Source organism: Scardinius erythrophthalmus, assembly GCF_964197995.2.
Source record: "Scardinius erythrophthalmus genome assembly, chromosome: 24".
In the NCBI taxonomy this organism is placed as follows: domain Eukaryota; kingdom Metazoa; phylum Chordata; class Actinopteri; order Cypriniformes; family Leuciscidae; genus Scardinius; species Scardinius erythrophthalmus.
In genome coordinates, this window is record NC_138244.1 from 7552942 (window position 1) to 7574531 (window position 21590).

General features: G+C 44.7%; 1 protein-coding gene across 1 annotated transcript in view; it reads right to left on the reverse strand.

Annotated features, from left to right (window-relative positions):
* Positions 1-15951: 15951 nt before the first annotated feature.
* Positions 15952-21590, reverse strand: part of cspg4 (chondroitin sulfate proteoglycan 4) — a 57346-nt gene continuing 51707 nt past the window's right edge. The window contains exon 10 of the mRNA XM_081355828.1: positions 15952-21300. Within this exon, the coding sequence (XP_081211954.1) occupies positions 19508-21300 (1793 nt within the window). The 3' untranslated portion in view covers positions 15952-19507. The remainder of the gene's footprint in view (positions 21301-21590) is intronic.

Here is a 21590-nt window from a genome sequence, read left to right on the forward strand (position 1 = left end):
TCTATCTATCTATCTATCTATCTATCTATCTATCTATCTATCTAACTATCTATCTATCTATCTATCTATCTATCCATCCATCCATCCATCCATCCATCCATCCATCCATCCATCCATCCATCCATCCATCCATCCATCCATCCATCCATCCATCCATCCATCCATCCATCCATCCATCCATCCATCCATCCATCCATCCATCCATCATGTTGAATGTCTGTGTGTCTGTCTATCTTTCTTTCTTTCTTTCTTTCTTTCTTTCTTTCTTTCTTTCTTTCTTTCTTTCTTTCTTTCTTTCTTTCTTTCTTTCTTTCTTTCTTTCTTTCTTTCATCCATCCATCCATCCATCCATCCATGATGTTGAATGTCTATCTATCTATCTATCTATCTATCTATCTATCTATCTATCTATCTATCTATCTATCTATCTATCTATCTATCTATCTATCTATCTATCTATCTATCTATCTATCTATCTATCTTTCCATCCATCCATCCATCCATCATGTTGAATGTCTGTGTGTCTGTCTATCTGTCTATCTTTCTTTCTTTCTTTCTTTCTTTCTTTCTTTCTTTCTTTCTTTCTTTCTTTCTTTCTTTCTTTCTTTCTTTCTTTCTTTCTTTCTTTCTTTCTTTCTTTCTTTCTATCTTTCTTTCTTTCATCCATCCATCCATGATGTTGAATGTTTGTTTGTCTATCTATCTATCTATCTATCTATCTATCTATCTATCTATCTATCTATCTATCTATCTATCTATCTATCTATCTATCTATCTATCTATCTATCTATCTATCTATCAGTAGCAACAAGCAAAACATGCCTAAAGATCTCTTTAGCCCCGCCCACTCCTGTGAATCTAGTGTAGGCTACTTATCAATGTTTTGATTCATTATTTTTACTTCTGAAATGTTGGACTGCTCTGATATGGTTTACACATAAAAGATTACCTAAATCTGTTCATCATTATTTTCTTAAATGATAAGTAAAATACACATTCACATGTGTATTTCATTCACACATACACACACACAAAAAAATTCTTAGACCAAACAAGATTCCTCTGGAGGTCAATCCCTCTGAAGACGAGGAGGAATTTTAGACGGATCTGAAACTGCCAGCCATCTTGTGTGCAGATGAGCAGCTGATATATTGGGAAAAAGCTTGGGAAATGCCCAGAAAATATGATAAGAATGAGATAACAGCACTCCAGATTCAGGAGATCCAAATAATTTTTGATTAAAGGGGATTAACACAGCAATAATACAATGAAAATGAACTTTATGAGCATTTATGAGATTAATTTTCTGAACAAAAGCTCACAAAGCACTTCAGTGGAGTGTCTGCAGTGGGTCTCCGGCTCGGCTCTGACCCCTTAAGCAGACAAATCCATAAATAATGGCTTCAAAGTCTCTTGATGTTTCATCCAGAGATCCCCCCCCCCCCTTTAAAAAGAAAAAGAAAAAAGATTTTCACTAAATATAGGCCAAAGGTCTTTGCCTTCTTAAGGTAGAATTATAGAGGAAAATTCAGTCCGTTTGAACACAGAAATCATGTGGCAGGAACACTGAGCAGATGTCATTGTGATGTAGCCTAATGATGATCCAGTACTGTATGAAGAACAGCTCTTGATGTACGTGTGTCTGGCAGTGAAAGGAAGGCCAGATGGTAATGCTCTCTTAACATGTAGTCCTTAATCTGTCCTTTGCTGCTGCTCATGTTCTGAAGAGTTTCTTCTGTAAAAGAAAAATATGACATACACTAAGTGGTAGTTAAGGGTGAATAGTTTTTTTATTAAAGAAATTAATATTTTTATTCAGAAAGGATGCTTTAATCCTTTAAAAGCTTCTAAAAAAATTATATTTCAAATACATGTTCTTCTGAACTTTCTATTCATCAAAGAATCCTGAAAAATGTGAAGCAGCACAACTTTTTTCAGCATTGATAATAATCAGAAATGTTTGTCAAATCAGCATATTAGAATGACACTGAAGCCTGGAGTAAATTATATTTTACAATATATTAAAACAGAAAAGTTATTTTGGATTGTAATATTTTATAATTTTATATATTTTATTATAATATTTCACAATTTTACTGTATTTTTGATCAAATAAATGCATCCTTGAAAAAAATCCTTGTTTAGCAGAAGGTACTTAAAAAAAGGCCCCAAACTTAATACATAAAGATTAGTATTTTAATTTTAAGATAAAATAAAATAAAAATTTAAACATTATTTGGAACATAAGTTGCTGCCTTCAATTTTTAAGTACAATCAACTTGGATGTTTAAGTTATTTCTACTTAAATTACATTAAACTCACTTTAAAAAAATGAGTTGAATCTTGTATAACTTATAAAAAAGTTGAACTTATTTTGATGAGTTAATTAAAGCAATGTAAATTAATATATGAAAAAATATTTTAATATTGCCTCAAAATCGTTATTTTAATTGAGTACCTGTATTAAATAAACTTAAGATATGCAACAGAGTGCTGTGCCAATATCATTTGCTTTATTTTAGTTTTTTTTTTGTGTGTGAGTGTTTTATCAACATGCTCACTTAGTCATTCTTAGTCAAGATGTTCAGACAAACACAACCCATATATATTGTATAATTCATGGTGACTTTATGCTGTTATATAAAGAGGGAGCGGATTGGTTACCAAACTCTGCAGATGTAGATCCTGGAGGAAGGCCAGATCAGAGAGAGAGAGAGAGAGAAAGAGAGAGAGAGAGAGAGAGAGAGAGAGAGAGAGAGAGAGAGAGAGATGAGGAAATGCTTAGACCACACCCTCTAATTGTGCGTCCCCTGACTCCGCCCCTTGTCTTTAAGCCAAGCAACATTCCCAGAAGACAACAGTCACTTCCTCAGAACACTGAGCCTACATTCCTCTCGTGCTTTCGGACCTCCTTAAACAACAGCCCCAAAACGTCCCATTTTCTCTGTCTCTTTCTCCGATTCTGTCTCACATGCATCTGTTATTTAAATTCAGCCAAACTCAGGACAATACTGGTGGACATCAAGAGCTTTTAATGGTCCTCAACCATTGTAGGATGTCTCCTAGAACGTATACCAAGATCAAACGCGCCCCTCGAAAGACCTTCCATAGGAACTAAGAGAGACGCACACATCTACACACGCTATTCACATCCACAATAATGCCTCGGCAGTGAGATCATGGCAATAAGATTCAAAAGCAGTGAAATTATTGAGCAGTGGGATTATAACAAGCAGTGAGATCATACGGCAGTAAAATGCTGATATACGTAGAAAAGTGAGGTCATATCACAGAGGTTCTATAGCAGATTCATGAGAAGTGAGGTTATGGAGTTATTCTACTGACATAAGGCCATAGAGCAGTGATGTTACATAAAGTAACAGAGCAGTAACATTAAAAAGCAGAGTAGAGCAGTATCGGGTGTAAAGCAGAATATACGAACACATTGATTATAAAGCAATCAGGTTTAAAAGTATTGTGGTTCAATTGCAGTAAGGAGAACTGATGTTACAAAAGTGGAGCGGTTCTAGTGCAGTACACTATCAGAAATAAGGGTACAGTAGGAGTCCATTTCTGTCCCCCAAGGTACAATACACTAACGTACCCCATAGGGCTTATTATTGGACCTCAAGGTACATATATGTGCCTTTTTGAGGGTCAAAAAGCATTAAAAGGTACATATATGTACCGTTTCTTTTAAAGGTTAAGGTAAAATATTGTACCCTTGAGGGTACAGCCCCAGTGACAAGCCATTGTACCCCTAAAGGTACAATTATGCACTGTTTTCTGAGAGTGTAGAGCGGTTCTAATGCAGTAAGGTCACAGAACAGTAATTCTAGAGCGGTGATGTTACGTAACAGAGCAGCGACGTTACAAATCAGAGTAGCAGAGTAGAGCAGTAAAATAAAGCAGAGCGGTTATAGAGAAGAAAGATTAACAGAGCGATTATAGAGCAATAATGTTACAAAAGTAGAGCTGTTCTAGTGCAGTAAGGTCAGAGAAGGGAGCAATTCTATGTTGCGTAAAAGTAGCCTAGAAATCTAGACGCACCCTAGCCGCAGCAAAATGTATTTTGCAGCCAGGCTTAACATAATGACGACGGTTCCCTGCTACTTGAAAACAAAGAGTTGCGGCTGCTGCTGGCGAACAGCGGTCTTTCGAATCGGCTTTGGCCGCGACTCTGGAGGACTTGGAGTTTTTTCTTTGAGAAAAGAGCAAAGAACGGCACTTAAGTCATTCTTAAAAAAGGAAGATGTGTTCGTAGTTTTGCCGGCCAGATTCAAAAGTTGAATCTACCAACTAACGTTAGCGCCGCTGTTGGGAAAATGCTCTGGTTGGTTGAAGCGCTGTCCTATTGCGTGCAGAGGGAATTTGAAAGACAGCCGTTTATCCCGCCCCTCGGATTGAGCCGTGTCTATGGTGAGTTTCCAGACCTAACATCTTGATGTAGGTCTGGCTTGCCAGGCTAACGTAAAAGTGCAGTGATATTAAAGTAAAGAAAAGAAGAGCGGCTATAGAGATGATGTTGTAGAGAAGAGTGGTTCTAGAGCCATTAAAGGGATGGTTCACTTTGAAATTAAATTTAGGTGTTTTAGCTTACCTCAAGGGCATCCAAGATGTAGGTGTCTTTTTTTCCGCAGTAGTTTCAATTTTGATATTTTTAGGTCAAACCGTTCTTGTCTGTCAGTCATATAATGCAGGTCTATGGTCACTGTCTCAAAGAGGATGCACAGAGTCCAAATTAAAACAATTCCCCATCATCCAATTTAAAACAATTTCCCATCATCCAAATTAAACAATTCCCCATCGTAAGTACACATTGATGGCCTAAGACACGAAACGAGCGGTTTGTGTGAGAAAACGAACAGTATTTATATCGTTTTTTTAACTCTTATACACAGCCACGTCCAAGTGATCTGAGGGCGCGCGTGCATCCTGGTGTGTGACGTGTACGCAGACTGGTGCATAGATATATATATACACTAGATGTCGCCTTGTCTACGGCAGTTCATTGGAACGAATGTCTTTAAGGCGGCATCTAGTGTATATATCTATGCACCAGTCTGCGCACACGTCACACACCAGGAAGCGCCCGCGCCCTCAGATCACTTGGACGTGGCTGTGTATAAGAGGTAAAAACGATATAAATACTGTTCGTTTTCTCACACAAACCGCTCGTTTCGTGTCTTAGGCCATGAATGTGTACTTACGATGGGGAATTGTTTAATTTGGACGATGGGGAATTGTTTTATTTTGGACTCTGTGCATGCTCTTTGAGACAGTGACCATAGACCTGCATGAAATGACTGACAGACAAGAACATATAAAAATATCAAAATTGAAACTACTGCGGAAAAAAAGACACCTAACGTTACATCTTGGATGCCCTTGAGGTAAGCTAAAACATACCAAAATTTAATTTCAAAGTGAACTATCCCTTTAGTAAGATCGCAGAGGAGAGTTTCTTTAAAGCAGAGCGGTTCTAAGGAATGGTTCTATTAAAGAGCAAGCGCTAGATCGGCAGTGAGCCTCTAGAACAGAGCAACTGTAGAGTGGTGAAGTTAGATCAGTTTATAGAGCAGAGCCATTACAGAGCAGCAAGTTTATTAAACAGGCGATTCTATAGTAGTGGGGTTATAGAGCCGCTTGCTTGTAGAGCAGATCTAGAGCAATGACATTTATGAATAGTGATATTACAGATCACATTTTATTCAGGTTATAAAATAGTGAGGTCATAGATGAGTGTTAAATCATGGAACAGTTCAATAGTTCAGGCTCTAAAACACAGGGCGGCCGGCGCTCTTTTTAAACCCTGCCCCAGTCTGAGTCAATAACATCACTGCCAATGAGGCTCTGTCCTGTTATCTGCCGATAAAATCCTGGGAGTATTATAGGGAAAACAGAGCGGGATAGAGTAAATAGCCAGATCCTGCTGTGTGTCGACTCACCATCTTTAGTATTTTCTGAATTCTTCCTCTCTATCGTGGTTCACAAGGTTCTGGGAGAGACAGAGTGATCCAACCTTCACATAAATTGAACATTATTACAGAAAGAAAATGCTATCTGTCATGCAATGTTTAGAAGACACTTAAAAATAAAGCAAACAATTCTCAAAGGTCTCTGGAGATTAAAAAAAAGTTCTTCATGTTACATTATACTGTATGTTGAGAGCGTTTAAGTGCCTTTCCAGAGCTCATTCCTCAAACTATCGGTCTTCCCGGCCAGACTGCATACCATCTTCTCCCTGAGCATCAGGCTCTTCATGAAAGAAGCTCTATGGAAACCAAAGTCCCTGCAGAGACAATGACGACAAGTCTTGGATCACATACCCAGACATGTAGACTCTAACTAGGGCAATACACTTAATATTTCCTGCTGGTTGCGTTCTCCCAGAGAACATTGAACTTTAATCCCTTTAAACCTATTAATGCATCAGACCGCCGTAAAAACATCTGACCATTACAATAGTGTTTGGACCAATAAAAAGCAAGATTGCATGATGCTTCACAGATTCTGTGGTGATCTCAGATGGAAACATGGGTGTTGTAATAGCAGACTGGAAGCTAATTTAGGGGTTGGAAATGTTAACACATATGCAGGATGTAAAAAAACAGAACTGTGAGGCACATTTCACCCAGACGGGATGAACAGAAGGAGAAGGGGCCCTTGCATATGATCCACACATGTTTTGGGTCAAGGAAATATATAAACTTGCAAATTTGCTTGGTTAATTAGGGGTGCTTGCTATAAGGCAAGTATCCCTGTTACTGTTGCTCATGTGTTCAGTAACTGATTTAAAGAAACCGGTATGTTTACATGACAACGATGTAAAAACAGAAAAGTTTTTCCTTTCCTTTTTCCGCGTACAGACAGAAAACGTACTCGGTTACTAACGTAACCTCGGTTCTCTCTAGAAGAGGGAACGAGTATTGCGTAAGTAGCTTACGCATCGGGAAAGTCTTCTTTCTTCGAGATCTGAAGCCAAAAAATTATCCTTAATTTTGTATTCATTGTCAACGCAGTGCAGCAGCCGACAGACCTAGGCAGGCTGTTTAAGCGTGCTCATTGGCTGCTCGGCTGCAACTGCTTAAGCCTATCGGTGAGCGCTATGAACGCGGCAACCAATGAGGGCGCTTCGCGCCCTCCGCGCCCTTCTAACCGTCAGAATGGGCGTGGCCAGCGTGTATATATTCAGCGCTCACAGGCTAAAATTCTGGTTTTCGCAGTCTGAAGCGCAAAAACTCGTGGCGCGACACGGCAGGGTACGCAATACTCGTTCCCTCTTCTAGAGAGAACCGAGGTTACGTTAGTAACCGAGTACGTTCTCTTACGAGAGGTTCTCTCGTATTGCGTAAGTAGCTTACGCATCGGGAACCCTTTGTCAACGCCGTGTGCGCCGAGCATCCAGCCCATGAATCCCAGGGAAACCGGGGAAAACATTCTGCTGGAAAATGTGGCCGGTCGAGAGACGGGCCAGTGTAGTACATGCACTTCATGCAGCATATGAAATAGAGCGGCGCGGCCGGTCTATAAACATAGCAGTACAACAGTAGGGCCGGCGGAGCGAGCCCAAACAGTACATAAGCACTCATAGGGGTAGGAGAAAACGACATAGTCGGTCTCACATGAAGAGAAAAAATTCCCACGCGGCAGAGAATAATGCGGGCGGCCAGCAGCGCGGGCCAGCACCGATAACAGCGCGTAACGGGAAATAGGAAACAGAACGGAACAGCCGGTCTGAGTCAAACACTTCACCCTGAGCGGTAACCAGAATAGCGCCAGCATATGAACGTAGTCTGCACACGGGAGCTGGGCAGAGCATACATGTCACTTATACTGACAATATTTTTGCCTGTAGGGCAGGAACCTCCAGGTTATAAAACCTCACGAATGTAGACGGGGAGGCCCAGCCCGCCGCCATACAAATGTCGTGGATAGAGATTCCGCTGGACCAGGCCCACGACGAGGCCATGCCTCTAGTGGAATGGGCTCTGATGCCCAGAGGGCACTGCAGGTGTTTGGAGGCATAAGCTGCTGCTATCGCGTCCACTATCCACCTGGACAAGCTCTGCTTCGAGGCGGCAAGACCCTTGGTACGTCCGCCGAAGGAAACAAAGAGCTGCTCTGAACGCCTGAAAGCGGCGGAGCGCGTGATGTAAACTCTCAGCGCCCGGACAGGGCATAGGAGGTTATCACTGTCCCCACCATCGGATGCTGGCAGAGCCGAGAGGGAAATAACTTGTGCCCTAAACGGGGTTCCAATCGCTTTGGGGATGTAACCGTGCCTCGGTCTGAGAATGACTTTTGAGTCATTCGGCCCGAACTCGAGACATGCAGGGCTAACAGATAGCGCGTGCAAATCACCCACTCGTTTGACTGAAGACAAAGCTATCAGAAAAACGGTTTTAAGCGACAGATACCTTAGATCCGCAGATTCAAGCGGTTCAAAGGGAAAAGCCTTTAGGGCCGCCAGGACCAAGGACAGATCCCACGAGGGAACCGAGGGGGGCCGCGGGGGGTTCATCCGTTTAGCTCCTCTGAGGAAGCGGATAATGAGCTCATTCCTTCCCATTGCCCGGCCGAGCGTCGTCTCAGCGAACGCTGTAATAGCGGCCACATATACTTTGAGCGTGGAAGGGGATCTGCCCTTTTCCAACAGCTCTTGCAAGAAGGAGAGCACCCGCGGAACCCCGCATGCGCGCGGATCCAGGTTTTGAGTAGCGCACCATTTAGAAAACACCGACCATTTAGACGCGTAGAGCCGTCTCGTGGAGGGGGCTCTAGACTGCGTGATCGTGTTCACGACCCCTTCTGACAGGCCAACGGGTATCCGTTGATCACCCATGCATGCAGCGACCAGCGCTCTGGATGGGGATGCCAGATCGATCCAGCGGCTTGGGAGAGGAGATCCTTTCTCACCGGGATCGGCCATGGGGGTGAGTGCGACAGCCTCACTAGCTCTGGGTACCAAGTTTGGTTTTCCCATCGCGGGGCTATAAGCAGCACTGAGTGGTGCGTTTCTCTGATCCTCGAAATGACCTGTGGCAACAGGGAGATTGGAGGAAAAGCATACAGCGGGAGGCTGGGCCATGTCTGGGACAGCGCGTCCTCGCTCTTCGAGTAAAACTTCGGGCATTGAGCATTGTCTTTCGACGCAAAGAGGTCGATTTCCGCTCTGCCGAATAGGCGCCAGAGAAACTGGACTGTCTGGGGGTGCAGAGACCATTCTCCCGGGGGAATGTTGTCCCTGGACAGTCTGTCTGGACCGACATTCAGGTGGCCCGGCACGTGCGCGGCTCTCAGCGAGCGCAGCGAGCGGTAAGCCCACACGAGGAGGCGTTCTGTCAGCCTGCACAGGTTCCTGGATCTGACACCGCCCTGTCGGTTCACATAGGATACCACGGTCATGTTGTCCGAGCGGACTAGCACATGGTGATCCCGTATGAATGGGAGGAAGCGCCTGAGCGCGTTCTCGACCGCTATCATCTCCAAACAATTTATGTGGAGGCATCTTTCCCGGTCTGACCATAGGCCAAAAGCCGGTTTGCCCTCGAACAGAGCGCCCCAGCCTGAGGTGGAAGCGTCCGTCGAGATAACTTTGCGGTGTGAGATAGCTCCCATTGTCACTCCCCGCTGGTACCAGTCGGCCGCTAACCAGGGCTTCAGAGCTGAAACGCAGCTCTGAGTCACTCTGATGCGAATACCGCCGGAAGCCCATGCTCTGTGAGGCACTCGGGCATTCAGCCAGCGTTGTAGCGGGCGCATTCGTAAAAGACCCAGCCGAAGCACTGCTGCGGCTGAGGCCATGCAACCCAGTAGCCTCTGAAATGTTTTGAGAGGTACGGTGCTGCCCGGCCGGAGGGACGCGGCCAGGCGTCGAATGCAGCGCGCGCGCTGTGTCGACAGGCGGGCCGTCATCGCTACAGTGTCCAGATCCAAACCCAGAAAAGAGGTTGATTGACTGGGCACGAGCGAGCTCTTGGTCCAGTTGACCGTAAGCCCCAGGCTGTCCAGATGGCTTAAAAGCACTGTTCTGTGGGCGATGAGTTCGGCCTCTGACTGTGCTAGGATCAGCCAGTCGTCCAAGTAGTTCAGAATTCGCATTCCCCGACCCCTCAGGGGAGCGAGAGCCGTGTCCATGCACTTCGTAAATGTGCGAGGTGCCAAAGACAGGCCGAACGGCAGGACGGTGTACTGATATACCTGACCGTCGAAGGCGAATCTCAAGAATGGCCTGTGACGGGGTATAATCTGGATCTGAAAGTATGCGTCTTTCAGATCGAGAGATATAAACCAGTCCCTCGGGCGAATTTGCGCAAGGATTTGTCTGGTTGTGAGCATTTTGAACGGTCTTTTCATAAGAGCCTTGTTCAAACGTCTCAGATCTAGAATTGGTCTGAGAGCTCCGTCCTTCTTGGGAACGAGGAAATAACGGCTGTAAAAGCCCGACTCGCTCATGGAAGGGGAAACCGGTTCTATTGCCCTTTTGCACAGAAGTGTGGCTATTTCTGCTCGAAGTAGATGTGCTACTTCCCCATTCACTCTGGTCTCGACGCGCGCTTGAAAGCGCGGAGGGCGGCGAGCGAACTGCAGAGTATAGCCTCGTTTTACTGTGCTCAGCACCCATTCTGACGCGCCTGGAATAGCTTCCCACGCTTTCGCGTGTGCGGCCAGGGGCAGAATAGCCTCCGGGCTCTGATCGCCACTGATCGCGGGCTCGAGAGCTCGAAACGGAGGGGCGGGCGTGATGCGCGCGCTCTTGGTGCTTAGATACGGCGGGTCGCTCACAGCGGTGACCGGCCGTTTTACACACAGCGTCCCGGTGGTCTTTGACGGGGAACATACAGTGTGAAGCATGACGCTCGAAGGCGGCGTCAGGGGCGAAGTACGAGAGCGGATGTGTGAGCGCGTAGAAGCGGGCACAGCATCCGTGTTTATAACCTGACCGGTACGGAGGGGTTGTGTAACAGAGCGGGCAGTGGGTAGGTGTGGGCACAGCGGGGTGGACACATGACCTACTTTTGACACTCGAGCGGCTTGTGCCAGCTTTATGCGAGTGGGCTCTGTGAGAGACACGGGGTTTACAGTGCTTGTGTGCAGCGGTGAACACAGATAAGTGGGCACATTTACTGCATTTGAAACACTTACAGCGCGAGGCGCGCGACCAGGCATAATACTCTCTTTGAGATTTCTCTGGGTCGCCGTGAAAACGGCGGTTGTGTGCAGGCGAGAGGGTGAGTTCACCGGCTCGTTGGCTGCAAAATGAGTGTCTGCAGTAACCGTGGCAACGGGGACTGACAGAGCTTGAAGCTTTGACGACGGTCCGGCCGCGGCGGGACCTAATCGTCGCTTCTCTCCTCGGGCTAGGAGGATTTAGGAGGCTCAGGCTTCACCGCGATCCTCTGCCGGGGTCCCCGGGGAGGAGGCGGTCTAGCGCGGCTGGTCGAGCGAGAGCGAGGGCGGCCGCCCTGTCGTCGCTGCGAGGACGGAGGTCGAGCTGGACGCTGGGCAGAGCTTTGTGCAGGCTGGTCCGAAGGACGGCGTGCAGCGGGTCTGGCGCGTCGAGGCAGAAACAAGTTCATTGCCTCAGAAGTCTTTTTCACCTCCGAAAAGCGGTCGACGATCCCGCTAACCGCTGGGCCGAACAGGCCGGTGGGGGAGAGGGGGGCGTTGAGAAACACCGCGCGCTCAGACTCCCTCATGTCCGCGAGCGTGAGCCAGAGATGCCTCTCTGTAACTGACAGAGAGGCCATGCACCTTCCAATGGCCTGGGCAGCGGATTTCGTGGCGCGAAGGGAAAGGTCCGTCGCGCTCCTCAAATCCGTAAGGGAAGCAGGCTCCGAGCGCTTCTCGTCCAGATCACGGAGGAGGTTAGCCTGGAGAACCTGCAGTACTGCCATAGAGTGGAGTGCTGATGCGGCCTGCCCCGCGGCGGCGAAAGCGCGGCCGACGAGGGCTGAAGTGGTCCTGCATGCTTTGGACGGGAGGGCAGCCTTTGAGCGCCAACGAGAGGGCGGGCAAAGGTGCGCTGCGACCGCCTCCTCCACAGGGGGGATGGAATTATACCCCTTCTCAGCGGCGCCGTCAACCTGTGAGAGCGTCGATGAGGCATGTGAAGACACTCTCGCGGAGAATGGAGCATTCCACGACTTCGAGAGCTCGCTGTGAAGCTCCGGCAGGAAGGGTGCATTTCTGGACGCCGGCTGTCGGCGGCGGTGGTGAAGGAAGCAGCCGTCGAGTCTGTTCGGGGCTGGCTCTTCCGGGGAAGACCAGTCAAGGCCCAGCTGTTCGACAGCTAGCGTGAGGAGGCGTAAAAGCTCCGCGTCCTCGCCCGCTCGAGATCGGCCTGAATCCTGGACTGACGAGGAGGCAGTGGACCATTCCTCACTGTCAGAGGCCAGGAGAGAACAGCTGTCCGCGGCGTGTTCACCACAATCATCCGCCTCATCCCCTGAAGCGGCGGAGGCGCGGGCGAGAGCCGGCGGCTGCGCGGCCGAGAGGGGGGGCGGGGAAGGCGAGGGAGAAGCTCGAGGGAGAGACTCCGGCGAGCTTCTGTGCGCCAGGTTGGTCTCCGGCGGTCGCTGTGAGCGGCGCTTCTTCTTGCGCGGCCCAGCAGGGACGGGCGGGGAGACATGCTGATCGAAAACTTCAAGCCGAGCCCGCAGGGTCGACATTGAAAGTTCCTCGCACTCGGGGCAGCCGCCCGTGGAGAGTGCGGTGGCGGCGTGATCGCGGCCCAGGCAGAGAGCGCAGATGAGATGGCGGTCTCCGTCGCTGAGCGTGGCGTGGCACGAGCCGCAAGAAAAACGGGGCATTTTTAGAAAAACGCCCCGTGCTCTTTTAGAGAAGAGGGTGTGTTGCAGTAGGCGAACACACAGCAGAGAAAAAGGATATGACGCCGGATAGCGTAGCAGGCACGGAAGGCTGAAGGCGGCGAAGGCGGCCGGCTTCTTCAGGCGCTGTCCTAGGCTTGCTGGTCGCTGGTTTCAACGGCGGCGGCTTCTCCAGATCCAGCGATGCGAAGAGCTTCGCTGAAGACAAGAAAATCAGAATTTTAGCCTGTGAGCGCTGAATATATACACGCTGGCCACGCCCATTCTGACGGTTAGAAGGGCGCGGAGGGCGCGAAGCGCCCTCATTGGTTGCCGCGTTCATAGCGCTCACCGATAGGCTTAAGCAGTTGCAGCCGAGCAGCCAATGAGCACGCTTAAACAGCCTGCCTAGGTCTGTCGGCTGCTGCACTGCGTTGACAATGAATACAAAATTAAGGATAATTTTTTGGCTTCAGATCTCGAAGAAAGAAGACTTTCCCGATGCGTAAGCTACTTACGCAATACGAGAGAACCTCTCGTAAGAGAACTATCCCTGTTCACGAAATGACTAAAAACGCTGTATTCTGCTGCCAGGCCAGTAGTTGGCGATATCACTTTGTAAATAAACACTATGCGCCCACCCAGCAAACACATTTCCCTAACGTTTCCATATGCAATATGAAATATTCCATATTTAGAATTATTATTTTTTTTTTTTTGTAATCTAAAGAGAAACTTCCCAGTACGTTTCCTACAGGTTATTTATAGGTTTTATTTTTATAACCATATGTTATGCTGAAATGTGTCATTTTTCATATAGTTGGCTGTATTTTGCAGATACTGTTTATTAAAACCTTTAGATAAATCTAAAATGAATACTCATTTTAAAAACAATAGTCATCTATTTATCGACCTCCTCTTTATTAAATAATTGCTCATAATTCATATTTACAAGAGTAAATAGTTTGATTTCAGAGAGATTTGACACGTCTAATAGAAGAGAACATGAAGTTAACCGAGAAGTTTTTGTGCACTGACCAAAAGAGAGAAGCACGTCCCGCTAATTCAGTGGTATGAATATAATGTTATCCTATAGTATCACATAATTGTTATTCATTTCTTAATGTATGTGAATATAATTCATATTTAAAAAAAGACCCGTATTGTGTTGAAGTCATTGTTATTTGGCGCTTAACGCATAATCTGTTACTTTGGTAGCCTACAGTGATATAAGTTATGAAATCTACTGATTAGTACTGATTATTGATGTCCATCCGTCTTCCATGTCGCTTGGGACATGGGAGAATATAAAATAAATATGATAAAAGGAGGTTAATATAACGTTAAGGGAACGTTCTGCAAACCTATAAAAAAATTTCTATTCCCGTAATGAAAACTTTCCTGGCTAATAGGCCTAGATGGCTAATAGTTACTAATAGATGTTTTGGGAATTAACGTTCTAACAGAAAGTTCCAAAAATTGTTTGCAGAGTATAGACTGAACACGTAATGCACGTGACGTCACCGTTTGCACAAATTCGCGTTTTTGTAGTTTACACTGAGACGATAACTTCTTATTTTTTGATGATAATAATCTTCAAAAACTTGCTCTTTGAAAGCCATTTTCATTCCCCCGTCTCTCTCTCTCACACACACACACACACCAGCATTGACACATCTGACCACTGACAAGAGAGAATGACCTTTCGTGACCCTGCTCTTTTTTTTTCCTTGTCCCTAACATCTGCCTTTCTTTCTTTAAGACTGAAAGACTCCGCAAACCATGAAGACCTGCATTTCTATGCAAATGTTTCCGGTTTCTGCATTTGAAAGGTGCAGGGCAGCAAACAAATACATGGCAACCGGCACGTTGTCATGCAGGAAAAGAACAGGAACCTAATCCTTTAAGAATGCTTGTCTAGGTAGATTGCATGACTGTACACTAAGTTTTTGAACCTGCTGTAAGGTGAATCTGAACAAGCCAATTAATTAGAAGGGGGTGACTGCAAACATTTGCTTTCGCGGTGCATATTTAAAGGTATAGCGGAGGATTTTTTACTTCCGGGTGGATCACCTATACTATTGGTCCTCCTAATTGTCAATCATTCTGGTGAATCAATCAAACTTTTCAAAAAGTGGAGAGGGCGGGTCTTATCTAAAATTCGGAAAGATCCTCCGCTATACCTTTAATTTATATTGATCCTCTCTCCCAATGCATTGCAAGCACTGATCTATATAATTTATATAGATCATGATTGCATCTAACTTTAATCACTCCATAATGAAAAAAAATCATACACTCAGAATCTAAAACCATTCACCTGCATGAATGTCTGTTGAGAATATTTACAACATTTATTCAAAAATTTTTTTTAAGGTGGGTGTGTCGACTGTATTTGGAACGCGACCTGATTGGCTGGTTGAGCTGAGCTGTTTTGACTTTGATCCATATGGTGAGACACTTCAAAACAAAAGTCTCTCAGGGTAAGTAAATAGATAAATTAGTTCTGTTTAAACACAATGAAAAGCTCTGTAAATGGTGGAAATGTAATATGCTGAACACGTGCATCTCAGCTACAGTAACAAGCCTATGAAGCGTTTGACAGTGAGTCTTATTCCGAAGAAAGAGCCAAGAAAGTCCGAAGAGAGAGCGAAAAGGCCGCTGGTAGGAAAGAATGAGCGCAGATGAGAGTGAATGAAATGCTGATGGACACCCTTGCGCCATCTGCTGGTTAAAAAGAAGCATTGCGTCAGTAACTTGACATCAGTTATGCTCATGTTTGCTCGCTCATGTGAAGGTATATTGATATTTAACTAAGCGCATACAAAATACCTGAACCGGAAGCGATTTCGCACCTGTTTTACAGAATACGGAAGTTTGTTACGCATAACCCACATTACTAAAACCTTCTAAAATATTAATAATAATAGCTTTACATTCAATACAAAAGTGCAATATTTAAATATATAAAATTGTAACATTTAAATGTTTTATTTACTAAAATATTACTTGTATTTATTTATATGAAATATTATAAATTACATTTTTATCATGTAAAAATATGTGGATGCATAATTCCAGAAACAAAAGCAAATCCAAACAAATACCTTTTTTCCACTTTTTATTTTATTTTATGTTATTGGGACATATGACTTTTTTTCTATAGGGACATAATGAATTGCATGTTCACAAACTTTTAAAAGAGCAAAGACTAAACTGAATATAGATGCTAAATAAAAATAAATTATAACACTGGAAATGAAAACTCTCACCCACAAATGTAATCTTTAAAGAGCTGGAGGAAAGTGCATTTTGATTCTCATGACAGGTTTTTGAGATTTGACATTATATATTTACAAGCAAACAGAATCCAAAAACACAAAAATTGGGGTTGTATATGGTTTGGGGTTTAAGGTTGACATATCCCCATAAATACCCAGAGAACAAACACCATTGATGACCTGAGTTTTCATGTGATCTCAATTCTGCTCTGCAGAAACACAGATATAAATGTCCTGAGAGGTCACAGATGGGATATCATAACCCCAGGATATGCAGTTAATACTAGCTTAATGAAGAAAAGGGAAAATCAGATCAACAGTGATATCAATTCCATATGCAGTACCTTGGGAACCGATCAAGTCTCTCTATAATTAAACTCAGGAATGATGACGAGGAATTGGTCTTTGATTATAAGGAACGTCGCTATAGTCAGATAAGAAAAAAAAATGCCAAACAACCAATTAAAACATCTAATTATATTGTTAAGCCAGTGAAAATCCCAATAGTTAACCGCAATCTAGAGAGAACCAGTGATCATGAGCAGTCTTTTGGTAAACATTTAAGGAATAGAAAATGAAAACGACTTATCCTCAGGTCGATCCAAACCCGTAAGACTTTCTTATCCTCTCTGGAATTGATTTAGCATAATGTTAAGGATGCTTTTTCCATTCCAACGGTGTCTAGCACAACCAAAAAGTAACATAAAAGTATATTGGTTAAATTTAAGTTACACTCAAATATTAAGTTGGGTAAATTTATGACAGAATTAAAAATTTTTGGTGAACTATTCCTTTAGCTGCACACATATACAATCACTGCAGATATATATTTTTCTCAAACAGATTTTTGTAAACCCTAGACATAATTTTGTCAAACGTGTATGCTCAAACATATACGTTCACTTAACCATTTTCCTGTAATTAAACCTAAAACAAAAGTTGTGTGAACTGAACTCAGAAACAGCTCTGGAAAATAGACGCCGCAGCCTGAGGAATAATGACCTCATATCTTCCCTGCAGCCAATCAGAACACAGCATGAACACAGCCTCTGCTGACTCACTTCCTGTCCGTGGCTGCAGTTCTGAAGGAGAAAACTTTACAGTTCTTCAGTGCCTGTAATCAGTGCAGTGGATGAAAGCATTTACGGACAAAACAAATACAACAGACGGAGTAGAAAAGATAGATTTATAGAAAAATAACTAAAAGCATTCAGTAAGGCTGTTCGTTTTACTTTCGCATGACTGATGTTATGATTAGTAAACATGAATTCTCATTTACACTCTCGATTTCGCAGCACTGGTGGTTATGTGTCAAAAGTGAGAAGTATACATGGCTGTGAAATTTCTCTACTTGATCAGGCATGATTTGGCACTAGCACCATAATCTGATTGGCACTTATGTTTCATTCGTCCACCTGCCATATAGCCTTTCAAATTATACTCTAATAACCACTGTAATACTCCGCCTGACCTGTAGAGGTCAGCCCAAAGTCGTGACTTCTTTGATTTCGCTGCACTGCAGTACAAAGAATAAGTTGCTAGACAGCTAAAGATGTCCTTATACTCTTTCAAAACATGAGTACCTTCTGACTTCCTCACATATTCACTTCCTTACACATTCATCAAGAGTTTTCCTACATTTTCCACCTTCTTTGGCTAGTCAAGCCACAGCTCATCTATGGCTGCTTCCTAAAACCCGATAAATGCTGCCTTCGGAGGATGCATCCCAAGGTAGGAAGACATCAAGGCACGTCCAAAGTTAGCTTCACTTCCTATTTCCTGAGATACCTTCATGTAACTCTTGAAGGCAGCATAGATGTATCCTTCGCTGCCTTTGATATCCCACAATCCTTTGCTTTCCATTCTGTGACAATTGAGCTAATAACAAAGAAGGCAAGTTGCGGTTGGTGGTCAGTTTGTGTGTAAATGTACGTTTTTGACCAACGTTTTCCACTTCTGATATCATTTATAGCAAGACATTACTATTGTAGTAATTAAATATTTGCTTATTTATAATCAAAGCTCGCTTTATTTTGCCGTAGTAGATCATTAAACCGTTACACTGCCTCAGTTTCGTGAGGTACTGTCGTACGCAAACGCTGCCTACAAAGTCATCGCCTGATAAGGCAGCGAGGAAACAAGTCAGCTGCCTAAACTTTCAGACGCAGCCTATGAGTGTTAACACCTAGTGCACCACCAAGTGCCTCAAAATTGCGCAGACCCCGTTTATGGTGAAGTTTTTATCATGCACACTGAAACCAGAAAACCAAAGCATACTTTCAGCTTAAGAATATTATGACTATTATGCTGTTAGTTATCACAGAAAAAAAAGTTCTTAAGCACTTGCAATGGGAGTCTATGGGCAATGTGTTCCAAAGGCAAATTTGCGAAATTTGAAATTTACTATATTATCTATGTTATCTGAGCTGAAAGTTGTATAAACCAGTGTTTCCATAAATAAATCAGTGTTGCACCATAGCAACCACCTGAGCACCCAAGAAACTCTTGCTACTCAAACACACCTGATTCAACTGATTAGAAACTTCACGACCTGAAATAAATTGTTCAGATAAGGAAGATATCCAAAATGTGTACTGTTGGTGTGCATTTAAGAGCAGGTTTGGGAAAAATTGGTCTAAATCATGCCTTTTGCCATGGGACTACATTTCTAGCAGTCAATTTACTGATGTAAGTCAGAGTTTCCAGGCTTTACACAGCTTAACTGATTGAAGTTTTGGATAACTTTTCACAGACAAGGCTAGTAAGTAATTTTTACATAGCAGTGTCGTGTTAATGTTGTTTCTATACTTAAGTGCGCATTTTAACGTTTATCCTGGTGCAAAAACCTGTCCCATAGACTTCCATTATAAGTGCGTGACTTTTTGTTATTTTCTCAGGTAATCAACATCATGTAACAGATGCTGTTAACTTGTATTGAACTCAGAATATTCCTTGAAACAAGTGATCACAAAGGTGCCAAATTGTCAGAACAATTTTAAATCGCACGATGTGTCCCAAAAGAAAACCGGCTGCTTGAAAAAAGCGCACATATATTGATCAGTGTTTAAAAGCAACACACACAAAACATAAACGTGAGTAACACTGAAAAATAAGATCTTAACTTACTTACTGCCTAAACATACATAGAATGGATTGTTCAAACATACGTTATGTTCTTGTCCAAAAGTACCTTAAAAATTGGTTAATTCAGCCTCAGCTGAAAAAGTACCATGTGACTATTAGATCATCAGCACACACACACACACAGATCTGGTTGTGCCATCTAAGAAACCCTAAACTCAGATATGTGCTGAACATTAATTCATAAGCATCAATAATGGCAAGAGAACTGTATAACACTGACTGGAATGATTCAAGGCCTTGAAAACACAAGTGTCCGGTCGCCTCCCCATCTCAAACCCAGTACTGATTCTTTTTCAGTGCTGGGTTTGTTGTCCGACAGTGCTGTATTAACTCAGGATCCGCCCCTTTGGAGTCCATGTTTGACATGGGGATGTTGTTTGCAGGATCGGTTTTCCTAAAAGTCTCCTGACTCACTTCTCCATTCTTAGGCTTTGCCGCCACTGTTTGGACATTGTGCTTCCCCGTTTTGTTGCGTCGGACCAAGTAGTATGCCAGTAGTGCGGCCAGGAGTATGAGAAGGAGGATGACAAGGATGGGAATAAGGATAGCCCACAGCGTGTTTCGTCTAGACACCACAGCAGTGGCTGCAGTGCTGCCAGGAGCCACGTCACCATCTTCTCTCCACCTGGGCTCGGGTTGACCTGTTTCCTTGTCGGAAATGGACACCGGTGGAACTTTGAGCAAGGTGGCGCCATACACTTTTGAAGGGTCGTAAGGAACAACCTGGAAGGGCAAAACACACTCTGCTGGAGGAACGCCATGCGCCTTTAGGAGGAAGCGTGCTTCATCTTGACTTTGACCCCCAGTTGTGTTTGAGATCTCCAGAGCTACCCGTCCTTCATCCAGGTCCCGTTGGGTGAAGGAGCTCACTGGTTGGCCATCAGCTGACCCACCCCTCTTGATGAACCGAGCTCCTTGAGGTTGTTGGATTATGCTGAAGGTTGGAGATGTTCTGGTCTTGTTGGCAAGAGGTGTAGCATCCAACAGCTTTCTGTCTACCAGTACAGTAGCACCTCTGGGGAGCAGGGGATTCTGGGCCATATTCGCCAGTGGTTTCACGGTAATGTTGAGGACTGAGGACACGTTTGCTGCCCTGCTTCGGGCCACAAAGGCCACGCTGTCTCTCGGTGAGGTGGACTTCACGAAACGGACGCTTACTCTTCCCTGTTTAATCTGCTTCTGCGTGAAAGCAGAGGTGGGCTGTCTGTCCACCATTACAGCTGCATACTTTGGGACGTTAGTAATCTTATAGAGTACATCCTCCTCAACGGGACCCCCGGTGGAGGTGCTCAGCATGTCCTCAGTGATTAGTGTCTCATCGTCTCCCTGCTTTATGTGGATTTCTGGAGCTTTGTTCAGTATCAGAGACTTGGCCAGGATTCCTATATGCAGTGTGTGCGGGTCCGTTTGGTGTTTCCCGTCAGATACTGTAAACTCCATGAAGCCATCGGACAGACTTCCATCGCTGACGAAAGCAACCCGCCCATTGTTGATGTCTTCCTGGCTGAACTGGTTGATGCGGTCTCCGGAGTCAGTGTAGATGAGATAACCGTTAGCTGGACTCTTGGAGATGGTGAATCGGACCTCGTCCGGTGTGCTGTCCTGGTCGACCGTTTTGAGGTAGTTTTTGGAGATGATGGTCGTGGAGCCCTGCAGAGCTTCTAGAAGCAGGTCCACGCTTGCGAGTTCTGGTGGGGTTGAGTCTCGCCGTCTGATGGAGATCAGGAAGATCTCCTCCAGAACCACGGCACCGGGCTGAACTCGCGGGGTGAGGCCACTGGGGTTCAGATGGACACGGAAAGAGAAGCTATCAGAAGATGCTCCAGAGTCATCGTGATAGTACTCCAGATCACCACGAGCCACATCGTCCTGCAGGAAATGGGGAGCTTCACGGGGCAGGTCCGAATCCCCGAGAGTGAGTCGTCCATGAACAGGGAACCGATGAACTTCAAAGACGATGTCCTGCCCCTTCCGCTTCTGCTCAGGCAAACTGGCAAGCAGGTTAGAGGCATCCAACATAGTGTTGTCGATCACTTTAGACTGACCCTGCACCACGGACACACCTGCAATACATTAACAAAACACCAAAGGCAAATAATTAAATTACATTTAAAAATCGTGCTCAAACTCACCAACCTGTAATTTTCTAGGTACTCTCTCAAGACCTTGCTTGGGTGTCTTAGGATTGGAGCTAAACTCTGCAGAGAAGTGGCCTTTCAAAATCATATTTGAGGAACCCTGGCAAACAAGCTCCAACCACATTGACTCATGCAGTTTGAATGCAGCATGCAATGTGTCCTAATCCTGTTCCCATCACATTTGCCAATCATTCTCAAGTCTTCTGTTCAATGTT